The sequence below is a fragment of the Pygocentrus nattereri genome, chromosome 30, assembly GCF_015220715.1.
Source record: "Pygocentrus nattereri isolate fPygNat1 chromosome 30, fPygNat1.pri, whole genome shotgun sequence".
NCBI classification, from domain to species: domain Eukaryota; kingdom Metazoa; phylum Chordata; class Actinopteri; order Characiformes; family Serrasalmidae; genus Pygocentrus; species Pygocentrus nattereri.
In genome coordinates, this window is record NC_051240.1 from 5,540,177 (window position 1) to 5,556,432 (window position 16,256).

General features: G+C 40.3%; 1 protein-coding gene across 6 annotated transcripts in view; it reads right to left on the bottom strand.

Moving 5' to 3' along the window:
* Positions 1-16,256, bottom strand: part of rptor (regulatory associated protein of MTOR, complex 1) — a 205,583-nt gene that overhangs the window by 22,581 nt on the left and 166,746 nt on the right. For 5 of the 6 annotated variants that reach the window (XM_017693048.2, XM_037536528.1, XM_017693050.2 and 2 more), the window contains exons 23-27: positions 13,580-13,683; positions 11,653-11,872; positions 9,281-9,391; positions 1,942-2,047; positions 554-668 (exon numbers count right to left, since the gene is read on the bottom strand). In XM_017693048.2, coding sequence (XP_017548537.1) covers positions 554-668; positions 1,942-2,047; positions 9,281-9,391; positions 11,653-11,872; positions 13,580-13,683 — 656 coding nt within the window. The remainder of the gene's footprint in view (positions 1-553; positions 669-1,941; positions 2,048-9,280; positions 9,392-11,652; positions 11,873-13,579; positions 13,684-16,256) is intronic. The other variant, XM_017693051.2, reaches the window with a different exon arrangement.

A 16,256-nucleotide genomic window follows, 5' to 3' on the forward strand; every position in this document is an offset into this window, starting at 1 on the left:
TGCAGAAGTTTTCTTAACCTGTCAGACAAGCTTTGACAACATTATTATGTAGTATTAAAATCTCCCATTAAAACAGCACATCTAAAGTTAAAGTGACAGTTTGCCTGTCTAATTTGGTCTAAAACGGTCTAATTTGCCCCAAATTTAATCAATCAGCAAATGGCACATCTGGTGTCTGACATTTGCTTGCTTCTCTAGTTTTGCACTGGACAAGTAATGAAAGTAATGGAAAAAATTAAAAGCACACTGTATACCGCATAGCTATACTTTAGTTCATGTTTATAAATGACAGCTTGTCAAAACAGAATCAGAAGTTATATAAACAAGTTTATTACAGATTCTTGAATAACTTCACATGGTATGAGGTGAGTATGCTATAATTAAGGCATGCAGTTAGCACCACTGTTGGGATATACATTCCATTACTTGTTAGATACATTCGCGTCATAGCTCCAGTACAAAAACTAAACGCAGCAAACTTCAGACACCGAACATGTCAACTGATCTGCCATATTCTTTGCTAAAAAATTTGCCTTAAAACAAGATCACTCACCAGATGGAGTCTTTGTCAGCCACGGCAATGCAAGGGTTAAACGGGTGGAACTTCACCACTGAAGGCACTCCAGGGTTTCTGTTTATAAATATTTGATCATCCAGTCGGGTGATTCCTAAAGCAGGAAAGAGGTGGAAAGAATTTATTATTTTTTTTAATGAAACAATAGAAGTCATATTGCCCCCTACACTTCCCGTAGTGTATGACAGCCTGTCAGAATGACTGTAGATTATATGAACATTATAGAGTGCTTTTAAAATAACACGGCCAGGCCTGATTAACACATTGCCCCTGAAAGACTGAGGGACAGCTTGCGGCTTTTTCTGATTATGATGTTTGTTACTTTTCATTTCAGTCAGAATAAATACCCTCAATTCGGGTAACAGTCTGGCAGGCAAACCTCCTCATGGGCGAAATCCAGGCCTGTGTTCATCATCCAAATCGATTAACCGAGAATGTAAATTGTAAATCGATTCATTTTAATTTGCATAATCATGACAGCCCTAATTCTTCCTGAGGCCTCAACAGAGTTTCTCTGCATCTGTCTGAATGACAAGCTCATGACTGACTGATGAAACTTCCTGAACAAGAGTGACGTCAGCACCGACCCAGCGGAGCGAGAGAGCGTGGTTGTTTCAGAGAGATAAAGTGGAATGGAGGCAGGATGGGGAGAGTGGTGCTGTTTCATTCATATAGACTCAGGCTGGGATCGACTGAATGAGGGCAGCCCGGCTCGCTCTCCCTTCCCACTCTGAACTTCAGAGAAGGAAGGATGAAAAAATGAGGGGGAAAAAAAAGAGAACTGATGAAGGGAGGAAGATGAATGCATGTGAAAGGGAGCCTCTGCTCTGACGCCATCAGCCCCATAACTGCCAGCAATCTCACAATCTCACCAGTTTCTGCACTGCTCTGGCGACGTCACCACACAGCCTCATTACGACTGTTCCATTTGTGTGATCAATAGGCTTCTAAGGAGGAGTTCACAGGACAGTCCTACTGTGGACTCGGCTGCAGCCTTGGCTTTGGAACGCAGCTTACATGAACATTATCGAGTGCTTTTTAAATGAAACGACAGAAGTCATATCACCTACATTTCATGTAGTGTATTACAGTCTGTCAGAACAACTGTGTGGATCATGTGTGATTCTGATGATAAGCAGCTTTGTGCAGAGTTGGGTAGAGTTGTTTAGGCTGTATTGCACCTCTCTGTAGATGTATTCTGAGTTGAACTGTGGTTAAAGTTGTGTTGTACCTCCCTGAATGATGTGTGGTGTTGTGAAGTGTTGTGCTGAGTCACGCAGAGCGGTGTATATTTGTGTTGTACCACTCGGATGTTCTGCAGTGTTTCGTAGTGTTGTTAAGTTCCAACGGTAGTGTTGTGTGCGTACCTCTCTGGATGATGCGCTGGCTCTGTCTCCGCACTCCCGCGTTCCTCAGAAACCTCCACTCTCTCTCCTTCCTAACCTGACTCTCCAGGTCGTGCTCTTCTGGGATCTGAGAGACAGAAAGAAGTTGGAAACAGCTTTGGAACTAATTTTGGAATGAGTGGGAATGAGTTCCCCAAAACCCACCACAAACAAGAAACAAGTAATCACAATCACACTCGCAGCAGCTGTGTCGCAGACTCTTCAGGGAACATGACTCTGAGTGAGACATCAACACCTCTCTGAACACCAGGAGGAGAATCCGTCCCCCTTTCCTCTCTCACTAAACTTCTATTGCCTCACTTACCTCATTTCACACTGCTGTGCTCCTCTCAGGATATGCACATTAACACCGTCTTCACCACACTTGTGTTTTTTTTTCTCCATTCGTTCCCTCGGCCTTGCTATTTCTCTTATATGAAATTTTTTAAAAAGTCAATTTCAAAAAACTCTGTCCACACATTCTTTCGTAGCTACTGCTGGACAACCTCTACACAATGCTAATAAAACTCCCAATTCAACCTCAAGAAACTGTTGAAAAGACTAATCAAAATACCTACATTTAGAGTCAGTTATTCATTCAGCCTAATGAGAAACTGTAGAACAGACTCAGTTTATATCATAATACCTACATTTAGAGTCAGTTATTCATTCAGCCTAATGAGAAACTGTAGAACAGACTCAGTTTATATCATAATACCTACATTTAGAGTCAGTTATTCATTCAGCCTAATGAGAAACTGTAGAACAGACTCAGTTTATATCATAATACCTACATTTAGAGTCAGTTATTCATTCAGCCTAATGAGAAACTGTAGAACAGACTCCGTTTATATCACAATACCTACATTTAGAGTCAGTTATTCATTCAGCCTAATGAGAAACTGTAGAACAGACTCAGTTTATATCACAATACCTACATTTAGAGTCAGTTATTCATTCAGCCTAATGAGAAACTGTAGAACAGACTCGGTTTATATCACAATACCTACATTTAGAGTCAGTTATTCATTCAGCCTAATGAGAAACTGTAGAACAGACTCGGTTTATATCACAATACCTACATTTAGAGTCAGTTATTCATTCAGCCTAATGAGAAACTGTAGAACAGACTCAGTTTATATCACAATACCTACATTTAGAGTCAGTTATTCATTCAGCCTAATGAGAAACTGTAGAACAGACTCGGTTTATATCACAATACCTACATTTAGAGCCGGTTATTCATTCAGCCTAATGAGAAACTGTAGAACAGACTCAGTTTATATCACAATACCTACATTTAGAGTCAGTTATTCATTCAGCCTAATGAGAAACTGTAGAACAGACTCAGTTTATATCACAATACCTACATTTAGAGTCAGTTGTTCATTCAGCCTAATGAGAAACTGTAGAACAGACTCAGTTTATATCACAATACCTACATTTAGAGTCAGTTATTCATTCAGCCTAATGAGAAACTGTAGAACAGACTCAGTTTATATCACAATACCTACATTTAGAGCCGGTTATTCATTCAGCCTAATGAGAAACTGTAGAACAGACTCAGTTTATATGACAGTATTTACATTTAGACTCATCATGTTGTGCATTCTGAGATGCATTTCTGTTCAACACAACTGTACAGAGTGGTTATCTGAATTATCATAGCCTTTCTGTCAGCTCCAACCAGTCTGCCCATTCTCCACTGACCTCTCTCACCCACAAGCTGTTTCTGTCCAGAGAACTGCTGGTCACCGGATGTTTTTTCTTTAATGCTCCATTCCGAGTAACTCAAGACACTGTGTTACATGAAAACCCCAGGAGATCAGCAGTTATAGAAACACTCAAACCAGAAAACAAAACAAAAAGCTATTAGTCGAAAAATGTGTTTGTAAACACGACTGTTATTTTCAGTTCTCTCTGCCACCTTCCTGTCCACAAAACCATAATTTACGCTCCTAGAACCTCTAAGTTTTGTGTCTGACAGCAATAAAACCTTCATCACCTTAACTGATTTCAACACAGCCACACACAAACACTCTCACTTGCCCTCACACACACATTACAGCTTATTAAACATGTATCCAGGAGTGCTGTGTCTGTATGAGAAAAACATTGGTGGTGATTATACACTCGCCCATATGCACACAAATCCACTGAAATCCAGGCCCAAACATGCCTACATGTGTACCCCACCCACACAAAACCAACAACCATCCCACCCATACTTCAACAACAGTGCTAAGGCAAACTGCTTACTGCACAGCTTCAGTGCAGTTTAATGTAAAGCAAATAAACACATGCACTTATTTGCAGATATTAGGCGAGAATACAGCACATCACCTCAAACAAACTATGTAGCAATTCTATACATGCACATATTGATTGACATGTTGTATGTCTTTTATCCATATCTTGTATAATTTGGAATATCAATATTCTATCCCATGTACTCTGCATCTCATTCATCTACCTCAGACTCAGTAATTGGATAGATGGAAATGTGTACATATCATAGCTTTTATTTCATACCTTACATTACTGTACAAAAAAACTACAGTGGAAATTATGCTACAAGGGGGCTACGCACCTATTTTTACTCACCTTTGCAGCTGTGTAAATGTGACGTGACAATAAACGTGATTTGATTTGGTTTGAGACAAGGCTGTCAATTTCATACACACAGGAATTAAATGACTCAACAGACTGAAGCCTATTTGCTTTGTTATGGCTATGCAATGTGGTATGGCTATGAATGAGTGTATAGACAAGCGTCGTGTCTTGTGACTGGTTGTTCTTTTGATATCAGTAGCTGTTGGAACAGTCAGTGCTATAAGAAGGTAATGAGTGCTGTACAGGGTCACTTGGATTCAATGGTTTTATTTTTGAGAGGAACAGAAAGCTTTTCCATTCATACACAGACAGTCAGTAAGTTTCTCCAGTGAATGATGTTAATGGTTCATCAGAATATTTTCTTGCCCATGGTCAGCACCACAAGAAGCACTCTACTGTTTTTCTTAATTATCATGGTTGCTAATATGTCTCCTAGGCAGTCGTGGGCTGGAGGTTAGGGAACTGGCCTGTGACCGGAAGGTTGCCGGTTCGATCCCCAGTGCCAACAGTCCATGACTGAGATGTCCTTGAGCAAGACACCTAACCCCCAACAGCTCCCCGGGTGCCATGGATAGGGCTGCCCACCGCTCTGGGCAAGTGTGCTCACTGCCCCCTAGTGTGTGTGTATTCACTAGTGTGTATGTGGTGTTTCACTTCACGGATGGGTTAAATGCGGAGGTGGAATTTCCCCGTTTGTGGGATTAAAAAAGTATCACAATCTTAGTAAACAAAGTGATGGTGATAGAGGGACGGGATGGTTCAAGCATTGTTCCAAAACATTATTTGCTTAATATGTATATATATATATATATATATGTATGCCTTTTTTCTTTCCACATGTAGAAATTTGGTTGCGCTATGTAGAGCAAATTAAGCTACTTATGGTTTACTTATGCACATTAGCTCAGGTTTTACAGTTACCAATTTACCAGTCTGGCCACTTCCTATTTTGCCCATCATATAAAAAACATGACTGCAAAACACCAGAGGGTGTCTGCAAGTGAGTCCACAATGAATAGAAGTAAAGAAGCTCAACAACTAAAAGTTAAAATAGTTTCTAATCACTTGCCCAGAACTTTTCTGTAATTAGAAATAACAAGTTTGTACTTCACCAAAAAAGCAAAGGAAACTCACCTATATGTTTCCTTTTTTTCTACAACAAATGAGTTTTGGGCAGCAGGACGTTGGCATTACTCATTGGCTGTTTGTGCTCACAGACGTCATGAACATACATGAGGTGCCGTTTTACACTTCTATGACTCGAGATCAAAAGCTCATAAAAATATTTTTTATATGTAACGTAAAATGTTTTTTTTTTGGACTCTGTTCAGGAAATGAATGTATTCTTTTACATTAAAATGTTTAAGCATTTATAAATTATGCTTTTGCTCACATGCTCCATGTTTAACCTATTCATTTTAGACTCGCTCAGGAGCGCCCTCTAGAGTTTGAGAATCCTGGAAGACATTACAGAGTGGTAATTCTCCTCTGTACAAGTTCTCTACTTCATGCTTACCATGTTATATCTTGGAGCATGTGTGTTAACTTGCAGTTAAGATTAGGACAAGCCTAACTGTAAAAGACTGCAGACTGATGTTAATAGCATGCATAAAGAATATACTTTAGACTACCAATCAGCAGTCCAGGATTTGGAACAAGCATGCTTATTGGCTCAGGGATGTTGATAAGTCTGAAAACTCAGGTATTAAATGATTTTTGGATGCTCAATTGAACTCAGTTAATTAGCTTGGTACCATAAAAGTAAGTTTAGGTTCTAACATTAGGCCTAGTCGGACCTCATGATCAAAGCATCAGATTCAGTATTGATGGTTAGTGTAGATTAAAGTGCAAAATATTCGTTCAGAACGCCACGAGTTTCTTGGCTTTTTTGACAACGCATTAAAAACATCACCAGCCGTATCCCTCATTGAAATTCTGAGCTTGTCTTGTTCTGGGAGAACCCTAAACCCCTGCAAGTGAGGTTACGCAAGCACATTCTCATATGAAGCACTCAGCAAGCTGCCACCGCCTCAGTGTAGCCTGCGAGATGAAGTTTGACAGCTTCACTCGAGCAGAAGAAGATGCGCTGAGAATTTTTCATTCTGCTGAAAAGCAGGAAGGTGAAAATGTGTCTAAAAAGAGAGATGAGAAGGAAGAAATCCTGCCATAGCAACAGGAAGAAAGGGGGGATAAAGGGGGTTGATAAGTTGTTACCTGAACAGGTGATCTAAACTCACCTTATAGGAAAAGTCAAAATTCACGATGTCAATGTTCAAAGTTCAGCTGGTGCCAGGATGTTTGCATGCTAACTCAGAACACTCACTGTTACCCATGTTAGCACCGATGTATCCCCTTTAAAACCCACTCAGCTTCTGACACTGGACCAGCGCTATCCTGTTAAAATGTAGCAATGAGTATCTTTAGCATGCTCTCACATAGTAAACACAGACATTAGCACTGTTTCAGCAGTCCCTCATTAAAACTTTACACCAAGTACTAAAGTCTCTGAACACTTCCATGAAATTTTGGCTCAACAGCTTCATCACGCACTGCAGTGCTTTCATGTCTCGGCCTTCCTGAGAAAGTTATAATTAAGCTAGGAACTTCGCTGTTTTGAGGTAGACAGCTGTCGTTTCTTTGGAAACTCAAAGTTGTTAATTTGCTTTTGCTGCGGGGAGAAAAGCTGCTGATGTAAATTATTTAGTGCTGTAGTGTGAATCAGAAGATAAGATTTGATTTAAAGTTAACCCTTATTAAAAAAAACTCTCCCCTCAAATGTTAGCATAGATTAGAAAAAAAAAAGATTAAACGCCAGTGGGGACCTGGTAATGTCCATTCGTCAGGAATGAACACACATCCTATCATGATTGCAGCAACCTAATTTGTACAAAACTGGCCCCATATGGAGATCTCAAATATAGCCATATATGCACATTTATCATAAAGGCTCGGATATTTACACATGTATATCGCTGTTGTCGGAAACAAAACCTTCTATCTCCTAAACAGTAACTTTACAGGAGACGCCAAAAACCTACTTTACTTGTAATGTAAATCAATGGATCCAGACGCTTTTTCAAGTCATTTTGGGTCATTTCTTTTGGTCCATTCATCGTGAAATTTACATAGGACAATATAACATATAAGGGGCATCAGGTATTTTAAAACTAGGTCAAAAACTGAAACAACAAAAATGGAGATACAATCCCCCACCCCACCCCCCTTTCACTGAAATGTATAGCCTGTATTTGAAACTGGCCACATGTCCTCATATCTTAAATATGTCTTTTTACTAGCACAATCCCATTAACAAGATGCTAACTGCCCCCAGGAAGCGATTATTTGCTACAATAGCCTAGCACGATCTCATTTGGTTAGCATCTTGAATGAAACATGAGGAACAAAAGCTAGCTGTTAGCATTCACTCTGTCCTTGCTGTACGTTGTGACTTCTGTGGGTCAATTTTCCTTCTCCTTCCTGAAGGCGCTCGTTCTCATTTGCAGAACAGCCTCTGCGAGCTTTCACTCCTCAGGAATCAACACTAGCATGATCTCATCTGGCTAACCTGATCTCAGGAGGATGCTAACGTGTTATGATAGCATTGTTGAATGATAGCATTCATTTGGTATGAGCAAACCTGCAACCTAGCGTGATCCATTTTGGCTAGCATCTTGAACAAGTCCCTGTTAGCATTTTTGGGTGAACTAACTGGTTATAACAGACCGTTTCTTTTTCTAGAAGTGCTTGTTCTTGTTTGCTGAGTGCTAACTGCCCCCTGCTAGCTACATACTAGCGTCCAGAGCAGATTAGCATTAGAACAGGACATTTCTGGGTGACCTAACTCATCGGAGCAGGCTGTTCTGTGGTAGTGTTTCATAGCGCTGAGACGCTGCAACCAGACCCTGTTAATGCTGAAATAGAGAGATGTCTCTGCTAGGCCTTCCCTTCAGCACCGAGAGCACTCAATATTTCACACCGAGAGTGAGAGAGAGAATGGTGAGATTTCTGAGTGATAATGAAAAAGACAAGCTCTTTTTCACTCTGTCTCATGCTTTCTTTATTCGCTTTCTCTCTTGCTTCTTTACACTCTCCCTCCTTATATTGTCTCTCTGTTTCTCTCTCTCTCTGTCTACATTATTAATGAAATCATAGCGCTGGCTCCCAATTATACAGGATCTACAGCCGGCTCTGCTAGCTTTGTTCCTGTAGTAATCGGCTCCCTTCAGAGAGGAACAGAGATACGCGCGCAGATAATATTTCTATAAATCACCTTCAGATTACTCTGGCGCACTTGCAAATACGCACCAAACAAGCTTGATGTTTACCGATCCAAGAGGCCGTGTCTGGCAGTCTATCACAGACGCCTCACAAAAACACAATAACAACAACTGAAACAACTCTTACATGACTAACTGTGAGTGTACTGAAAAGAAGTGCCGCGCTGATTTACTGATCCAGATCTAATTAAACAGGACACAGTGTGGATTTGTAGCTGCACTTATTTATGAGCAGATTTTTTACCACTACTGAACAGAGTGCAGCTTCTGAACTGAAATGCCCAGGACAGAATTCAGCAGACTCGCTCTGACCTTTTCTAGTCAAACGAATCTCGTATGGAGATTTTTTGGTCCACATGGGTTAAACTCTACAGTCAGGCTAACTCACTTGCAGAATACTAACGTTAATCAGACTCTCATTGAAATCTGACCTTCATTACAGGCTGGGCAAAGTATTTGGCGCTCCAGTCACACAGGCCGGTCTGCAGGGCCACGCTGATGAAGTTTCTGTGTCCGGGAGCTTCTTCACCGTCCTCCGCCATCTAATAAACACAGAGAGGGAGACGGGCTGAAACACACAAACTGGAGTAATGTTTAACAGGTGAACGCCAGTGCTTCTCCCATGTTCCCCAGGGGCCTCCCATCCAAGATGAATGTTCAGGTAAGGCTGATTATCACACTAATATTTAAGTTGGCTTGCTAAAAGCACCTTAGTATTTTTTATTTAATAAAGTCTATATACAGTTTTGACAGGTCGCAGATTTCAGGCTGGAACCACGAAACTTTGCAGGATTGGAGAGCTTACACAGGAATAGGGCACATGTACCTTTGGGAATGATTGTATGTATTTCATACATATGGTTTTCACACAGCGTTCGTTCAATTTTTGGGGGGAGAAATAATGGTGTAATGGCGAGAAAATTCAGATCTATCTGCCCCATGTGGCATTATAAAGGACTTTCAAGCTGCCACAGACATCACATACAGACTACATTACCAGTCACCTGGGATACCACAGCAACAGCCTAGCAACATCATAGAAAAAAAAGTATCACTTAAATCACCTGGGAAACTATAGCAATGGACTAGCAACACCTTATCAACCACCTGGGATATCACACAATGAGCTAACTACAAATTATCAACCACCTGGGATACCGTAGAAACAGCCAAACAACACCTTATCAACCCTATTGGATACCATAGCAAAGACCTAGGAAAACCTTAGTAACCGCCTGGAATAACACAGCAATGAGTTAGCAACACCTTAGCAACCACCTGGGATATAATAGCAACAAGATAAGAACACCTCAGTAACCACTTGGAATGGCAGCACTGTACTAGCAACACCTTAGTAACCACCTGGAATAAATAGTAATGACCTAGCAACACCTCAGCAATCACCTGGGATATCACAGCAATGACCCAGTAACACCTCAGCAACCACCTGGAACAGAAGCAATGTCCTAGCAACTCCTTAGTAACCACCTGAAATAACAGAGCAAGACCTAACAACACCTTAGCAACAACCTAGTATACCACAGCAATGACCTAGTAACACCTCAGCAACCACCTGCAATAACAGAGCAAGGCCTAACAACACCTTAGCAACAACCTAGTATACCACAGCAATGACCTAGTAACACCTCAGCAACCACCTGCAATAACAGAGCAAGGCCTAACAACACCTTAGCAACAACCTAGTATACCACAGCAATGACCTAGTAACACCTCAGCAACCACCTGCAATAACAGAGCAAGGCCTAACAACACCTTAGCAACAACCTAGTATACCACAGCAATGACCTAGTAACACCTCAGCAACCACCTGCAATAACAGAGCAAGGCCTAACAACACCTTAGCAACAACCTAGTATACCACAGCAATGACCTAGTAACACCTCAGCAACCACCTGCAATAACAGAGCAAGGCCTAACAACACCTTAGCAACAACCTAGTATACCATAGCAATGACCTAGGAACAGCTCAGCAACCACCTGGGATTGCAACAACGTCCTAGCAACACATTTATAACCACCTGGAATAAATAACAGTGACCCAGGCCTAGCAACAGATCATTAACTAACTAACAACCACCAAGCAATGCCCTAACAATAAGCTGGAATATTATAATGACAAGATAGCAACTACCTGGAATTACTATATAAACCCAACTAAGTTATCAAAAACAGTTATCACTGCTCTGTAACTGCTTTAACGTTTAAGTGTTATTATGTGGCTTTGTCAAGCCAACTTAAAGCGTTCTCAAACTCCTTTCTGGCTGATATTGAGTACCAGCCTGTGCAGCCTTCGAGAAGTAGTTCAGTATCTCTAATAGACTTAATTATGCAGTTTCTGACACTGTATGACACACTGTTACTTGTAAACATGGACAAAAGTGTATTAGCATAACTAAAAACAATAGCAGTCATCGTAAAATCTAAATTTTGTCTGTACTGTAGTCCATGTTTGTAGATAACAGTGTGTTATACAGAGTCAGAAATCCCATAATCAAGTTTATTAGATAATAATGAACGTCACACAGTTTGAGGCGAGTGTGATGTTTTAGTCATGAAGCTAGCATCACAATATTTGGTGCGGTTTAAGTTTCCATTACTTGTTAAATACATTAGCTTGGTAGCTCCAGTGTGAAACTAAAACCAGAAACTTCAGATGCCATATATGTCTTGGCTGACCTGCAGTAAGTTGAGAACTGTTAATCTGATTTTTTGCGGTATGCTTAAATTTACGAAGCCTTAACCAAGGATACTACACTTAATCTCAAGTGGACGTGGGCCGTACCTGATCTGGTCCCTTGTCGAACATTTTGCGCGTTCGCTGGAACTGGTGTGAATGGGGAGTGGCCTGAGTGCCTAGAGTGGGTGTATACGGAGGACGACTGGGTAGGGCATCCCTAGTGGGTGGCTTTGGCACCTCGTTGGTCAGGCTGGAGCTGGACACACCCGGAATGGGTGGAGACCCGCTGCAATGAGACAGAGAGCGGTTGGCCCCGTGCGAAGTGCTATGACACACACACATATACACAAACACACATGCATATTAACAAACCACAGAGCAGAAGCATGCAAAGCAAGGCAGAGGGTTAGAAACAAAGGCTGTATGTAAAGTTGCTGTTTTGGAAATACACGTTTTTCATTGGACAGTGATGGTGTAATAGGGTTGTTTTCTTAGTCCACTCTCATTCAAATACAGCTTATAAAGCTCCTCATTCAGCAGATTGTGTTGAGGCTCAAGGGAGAACTATGGATAAATCAACAAGCAGCAAACTAACAAAAGCAGCAGGTTGGTGGAGCTCCTGTTTCTCAGGATCCTGCACTGTAACAAGAATCCAATAAGCTGTATGGACAAGAGCTATAAGGTGAACCTCTAACTGTATACAAGATATATGATGGACATCATTGTTGTGCAATTTTTTTATATTTGAAAAGTCACCCTTTGCACTGTGTTACAATCTAAGCTCAGAATATTCTTCCAATCTTCTGTAAAGTTACCAATTTGGAGATGATAGGTTTTATTGTGACAGAAATATGATATATACACTTATTGGTATGTTCACCTGAAGAAAATGTTTTTTAACTATTAAAAGTAACAAATAAAATCTGCAGAAACCTGCTTCCGTAACTTATATAGCAACAAAATGCAAACAAGTCTGTCTTTGGGGTCAAATTTGAATAAATACGGCAAATATGATTAATCACAAGTAATTGACTGCCCTCATATATAAACCCTATTAAACCTTGTTAAAAGGCCAGCTGTAACTGTAATAGCCATGCGTGAAAATGTATAAACAGCATGCAAACCAAAGCTTAATTCACTTAAACAAAGGCACAATAAGACGAAGCACGTGCATCATCTTTTCTTCTGAAACACGCAGCTTTACCTGTTATGAGTGGAAGCATGTGTGGTTTATGTTACCTGTGCTGTTGTGTGTCTTTTAGTCTGTTACCTTACAATGGCGTGTGTGTGTGTGTGTGAGACATTCCTTGTTTGGTATGAATGTGTATTAGAAACTACCCTCTCCTTCCACTCACTGGCCACTTTATTAGAAACACCTACTTTGTGCTTCCGCTCTGTGGCCACTTTATTAGAAACACCTACTTTGTCCTTCCACTCACTGGCCACTTTATTAGAAACACCTACCTTGTCCTTCCACTCACTGGCCACTTTATTAGAAACACCTACCTTGTGCTTCCACTCACTGGCCACTTTATTAGAAACACCTACCTTGTGCTTCCACTCACTGGCCACTTTATTAGAAACACCTACCTTGTGCTTCCACTCACTGGCCACTTTATTAGAAACACCTACCTTGTGCTTCCACTCACTGGCCACTTTATTAGAAACACCTACCTTGCGCTTCCACTCAGTGGCCACTTTATTAGAAACACCTTCCTTGTACTTCCACTTGTCGGCCACTTTATTTGAAATGGCTACCTTGTAATTCCCCTCACTGGCCACTTTATTGGAAATACCAGCCTTGTACGTCCACTCACTGGCCACTTTATTAGAAGCACCTATTTTATAGAAACTGACCAATGATGAAGGATTGGAGGACGACTAACACAGATTGTGCATCATCAGATGAGCTACAGCTTGTGACTGTACACCAGCAAGGTAGAGTTACAAGAGGAGTTTCTGATAAAGTGACCGGGTAGTGCAGACTAAACTAAAATGTAATGAATAAAATAAATCTGTGTGTGTGTTTTACCCTGCTTGGTGAATGAGTGTTCCTTTGCTGGTTGGGCTGGCCGGTGCCGACTGCGTTAGAGATCCAGAGTCCAGAATCTTCTGCGGCCGAGCGTTCATTGTAGCCTTAATGTACAGAAAAACATACATTTATCATTGAGAGGAAAACAATATCACACGTGTAAACGTTTGTGCTAATATCAGTGACAGTGCTCCCTGATGACTAAAACCCCTGTTATAATCTGTTATAATCGATTGCATTCAATTCTGCTCCAAAATCAACATAGCTTCTATGCTCCTTCTGCAGGTGCGCTTTATTATTCTCTGGCATGTTGTAGCACCAGGATGTTGTGGGGAATCTGATGTTTACACAAGCAGACACACAAACTCTGTACACTTAAATCTAAATCCAGTTACAGACTCTCCTTCACTAATGCACAGCTGGAGCTGCTGTTTAACATGATTTTTATGCTAATATTCCAGCCTGCGTGCGCGTGAGTGAACTGAAGTTCCTTTTTTATTCTGTAAAGCTCGCGTTGTTAAAGTTAGAAAGAAAAAACTTTAATTATTAGCGTTTATGACCGAGTTTCATTATAAACTGGCACAAGCATAAAGAGAGAGATAATCTAAGGGATATATAAACTGTAATAAGAGAAATTTAGAGAGAGAGAGAGAGCAAGGATAAAGAGAGAGGGAGAGAGTGAGAGAGAGTGAGGCAGAGAGAGAGAGAGAGTGAGAGAGAGAGAATTAAAAAAAGAAAAAAAGTATATAAAAGAGAAAGGGAGGAGAGAAAAATTTTTTTAATGCTATTAAGAGGAAAAAAATAAGAGGAAAAACAAAGAAAGAAAATATGTGAAAAAGTAAAAGTGAAAAAGTGAAATAAGAAAAAAAAGAAAGGTACAAGCAACACAGGATAGCAAGGAAAAACAAGAAGAAGAAAGAAAGAGAGAGAAATAAGGGGTTTATGAATGAATAGAAGAGATATATACAACATTTTTTCTTCTTCTGCAGCTCATCAACCATCTACTAACCACTCATGTCAGCTCTTTAATCATCCATTGAACTCAACCAAATAAGCTCAGAGGCTGAAATAAATCACTCCACAAAGAGCTGAACGGCCAGCAGGTCAGAAAAACGTAATGAGGGCATCAGCAGCGGTCAGTCCAGCTGAGTTAGTAATGACGGTCAGAGACCGCAGCAGTGCAGCAGTGAGGCCTGCAGGACGGAGCAGCTGATCAGGACGAGCTCAGGTACTCGCTCAATTCTGGAACTACAGGAAGCTACAAACACAGATTCATCACCACACCTGCTCCTTCAGCACCACCGCTCTCACAACCACTCTCACACCTCACGACCTGCTCACTAATATTTTCACCAAGTCAGTGAAAATCTCGACACAGCAATTTAACGCTGCCTCACTATTAAACGTTAAACATGACGATACTTTAAAAAAAACCCACTAACACCAAAATATCAGTATTTATTCTGACAATCACGTTGATCTGACATTTTAACCCTTTAAACTCTAAGGGTCTATACGTGATATAACTACATTTATATAACTACAGATTTTACACATTGATTTCATAGTAGATACTGAATTATTTATAACAGATATAAGAATTCTTAGTAGTTTCTGAACAATTCATATAAAATTGTAAAAAATTATTACAGTAGGTACTGAATGATTCACAGTAGGTAGTGAATAATTCACAGTAGATATTGAATAATTTATGGTAGAAACGGAATAATTCACAGTTGATACTGAATAAATCATAGCAGATTCAGAATAATTCATAATAATAATTAATAACTTGCATTTGATTTGTAGATTAGATACTATAATAGATACTAATTCATAGTAATTGCTGAATAATTAACATTATAGAATGAATAATATGTAGTAGGAAATAATTTATAGAAGATATTAAAGAATTAAGAGCAGACATAATAATGCATATCTTCTACGATTAATAACCTGCAGTTATCATGGGACAAACTAAAAGCACGTTGTCATTTTATACAAATTATTTCTGACTCATAGTTCATTGAAACAAGAACAGAAATTGCGTGGCAAATGCAGATGCCAAACTGTTTGTAGGCAGCAGAACTTACAGAAGAGTCACTGTCATGATCTGATCTTTTGCCATTGTTTTGATCATTTTTGACATCTAAACAAATGAGAACATCAAATGTGCTGAATCAAACCTGCCAATACAAAATGCAAATGAAATGTAAATGTAATTTATTATGCAACTCAATGGATCACTGTGTAATTATATAACTGTACGTGAATAACACTAAGGTAAACTGAATGTACAGCAAAACAACAGTAACTCCAGCACTATAAGGGTTAAAGTGTGTGTAACATGGGAGGAAACACCAGCATCTGCTTCTCCTCCTGTGCCATCATGTCGGTGTGGAAGCCGCAGAAGATGTCTGCGTTATTCCCTTATCAAACAGGGTGAGGAAGCTGGAATCCAAGCACCCCCCCCCCCACCCCCCAAAAAAAAAAACACATCTTCTGACGCCACACTATGTGAGTCGTGACTCCATATCTCATCCATATCGTCTCCCCAGGGCTGCTAGCTCTAAAGAGGTGACTGGAGTGAGGTTTTCAGGTGACTGCAGTGAGATCATCAGCTTTGTATGCAGAAGCGTGTATCCATCGTTACATGGCGTAAACAGTAATTTCAATC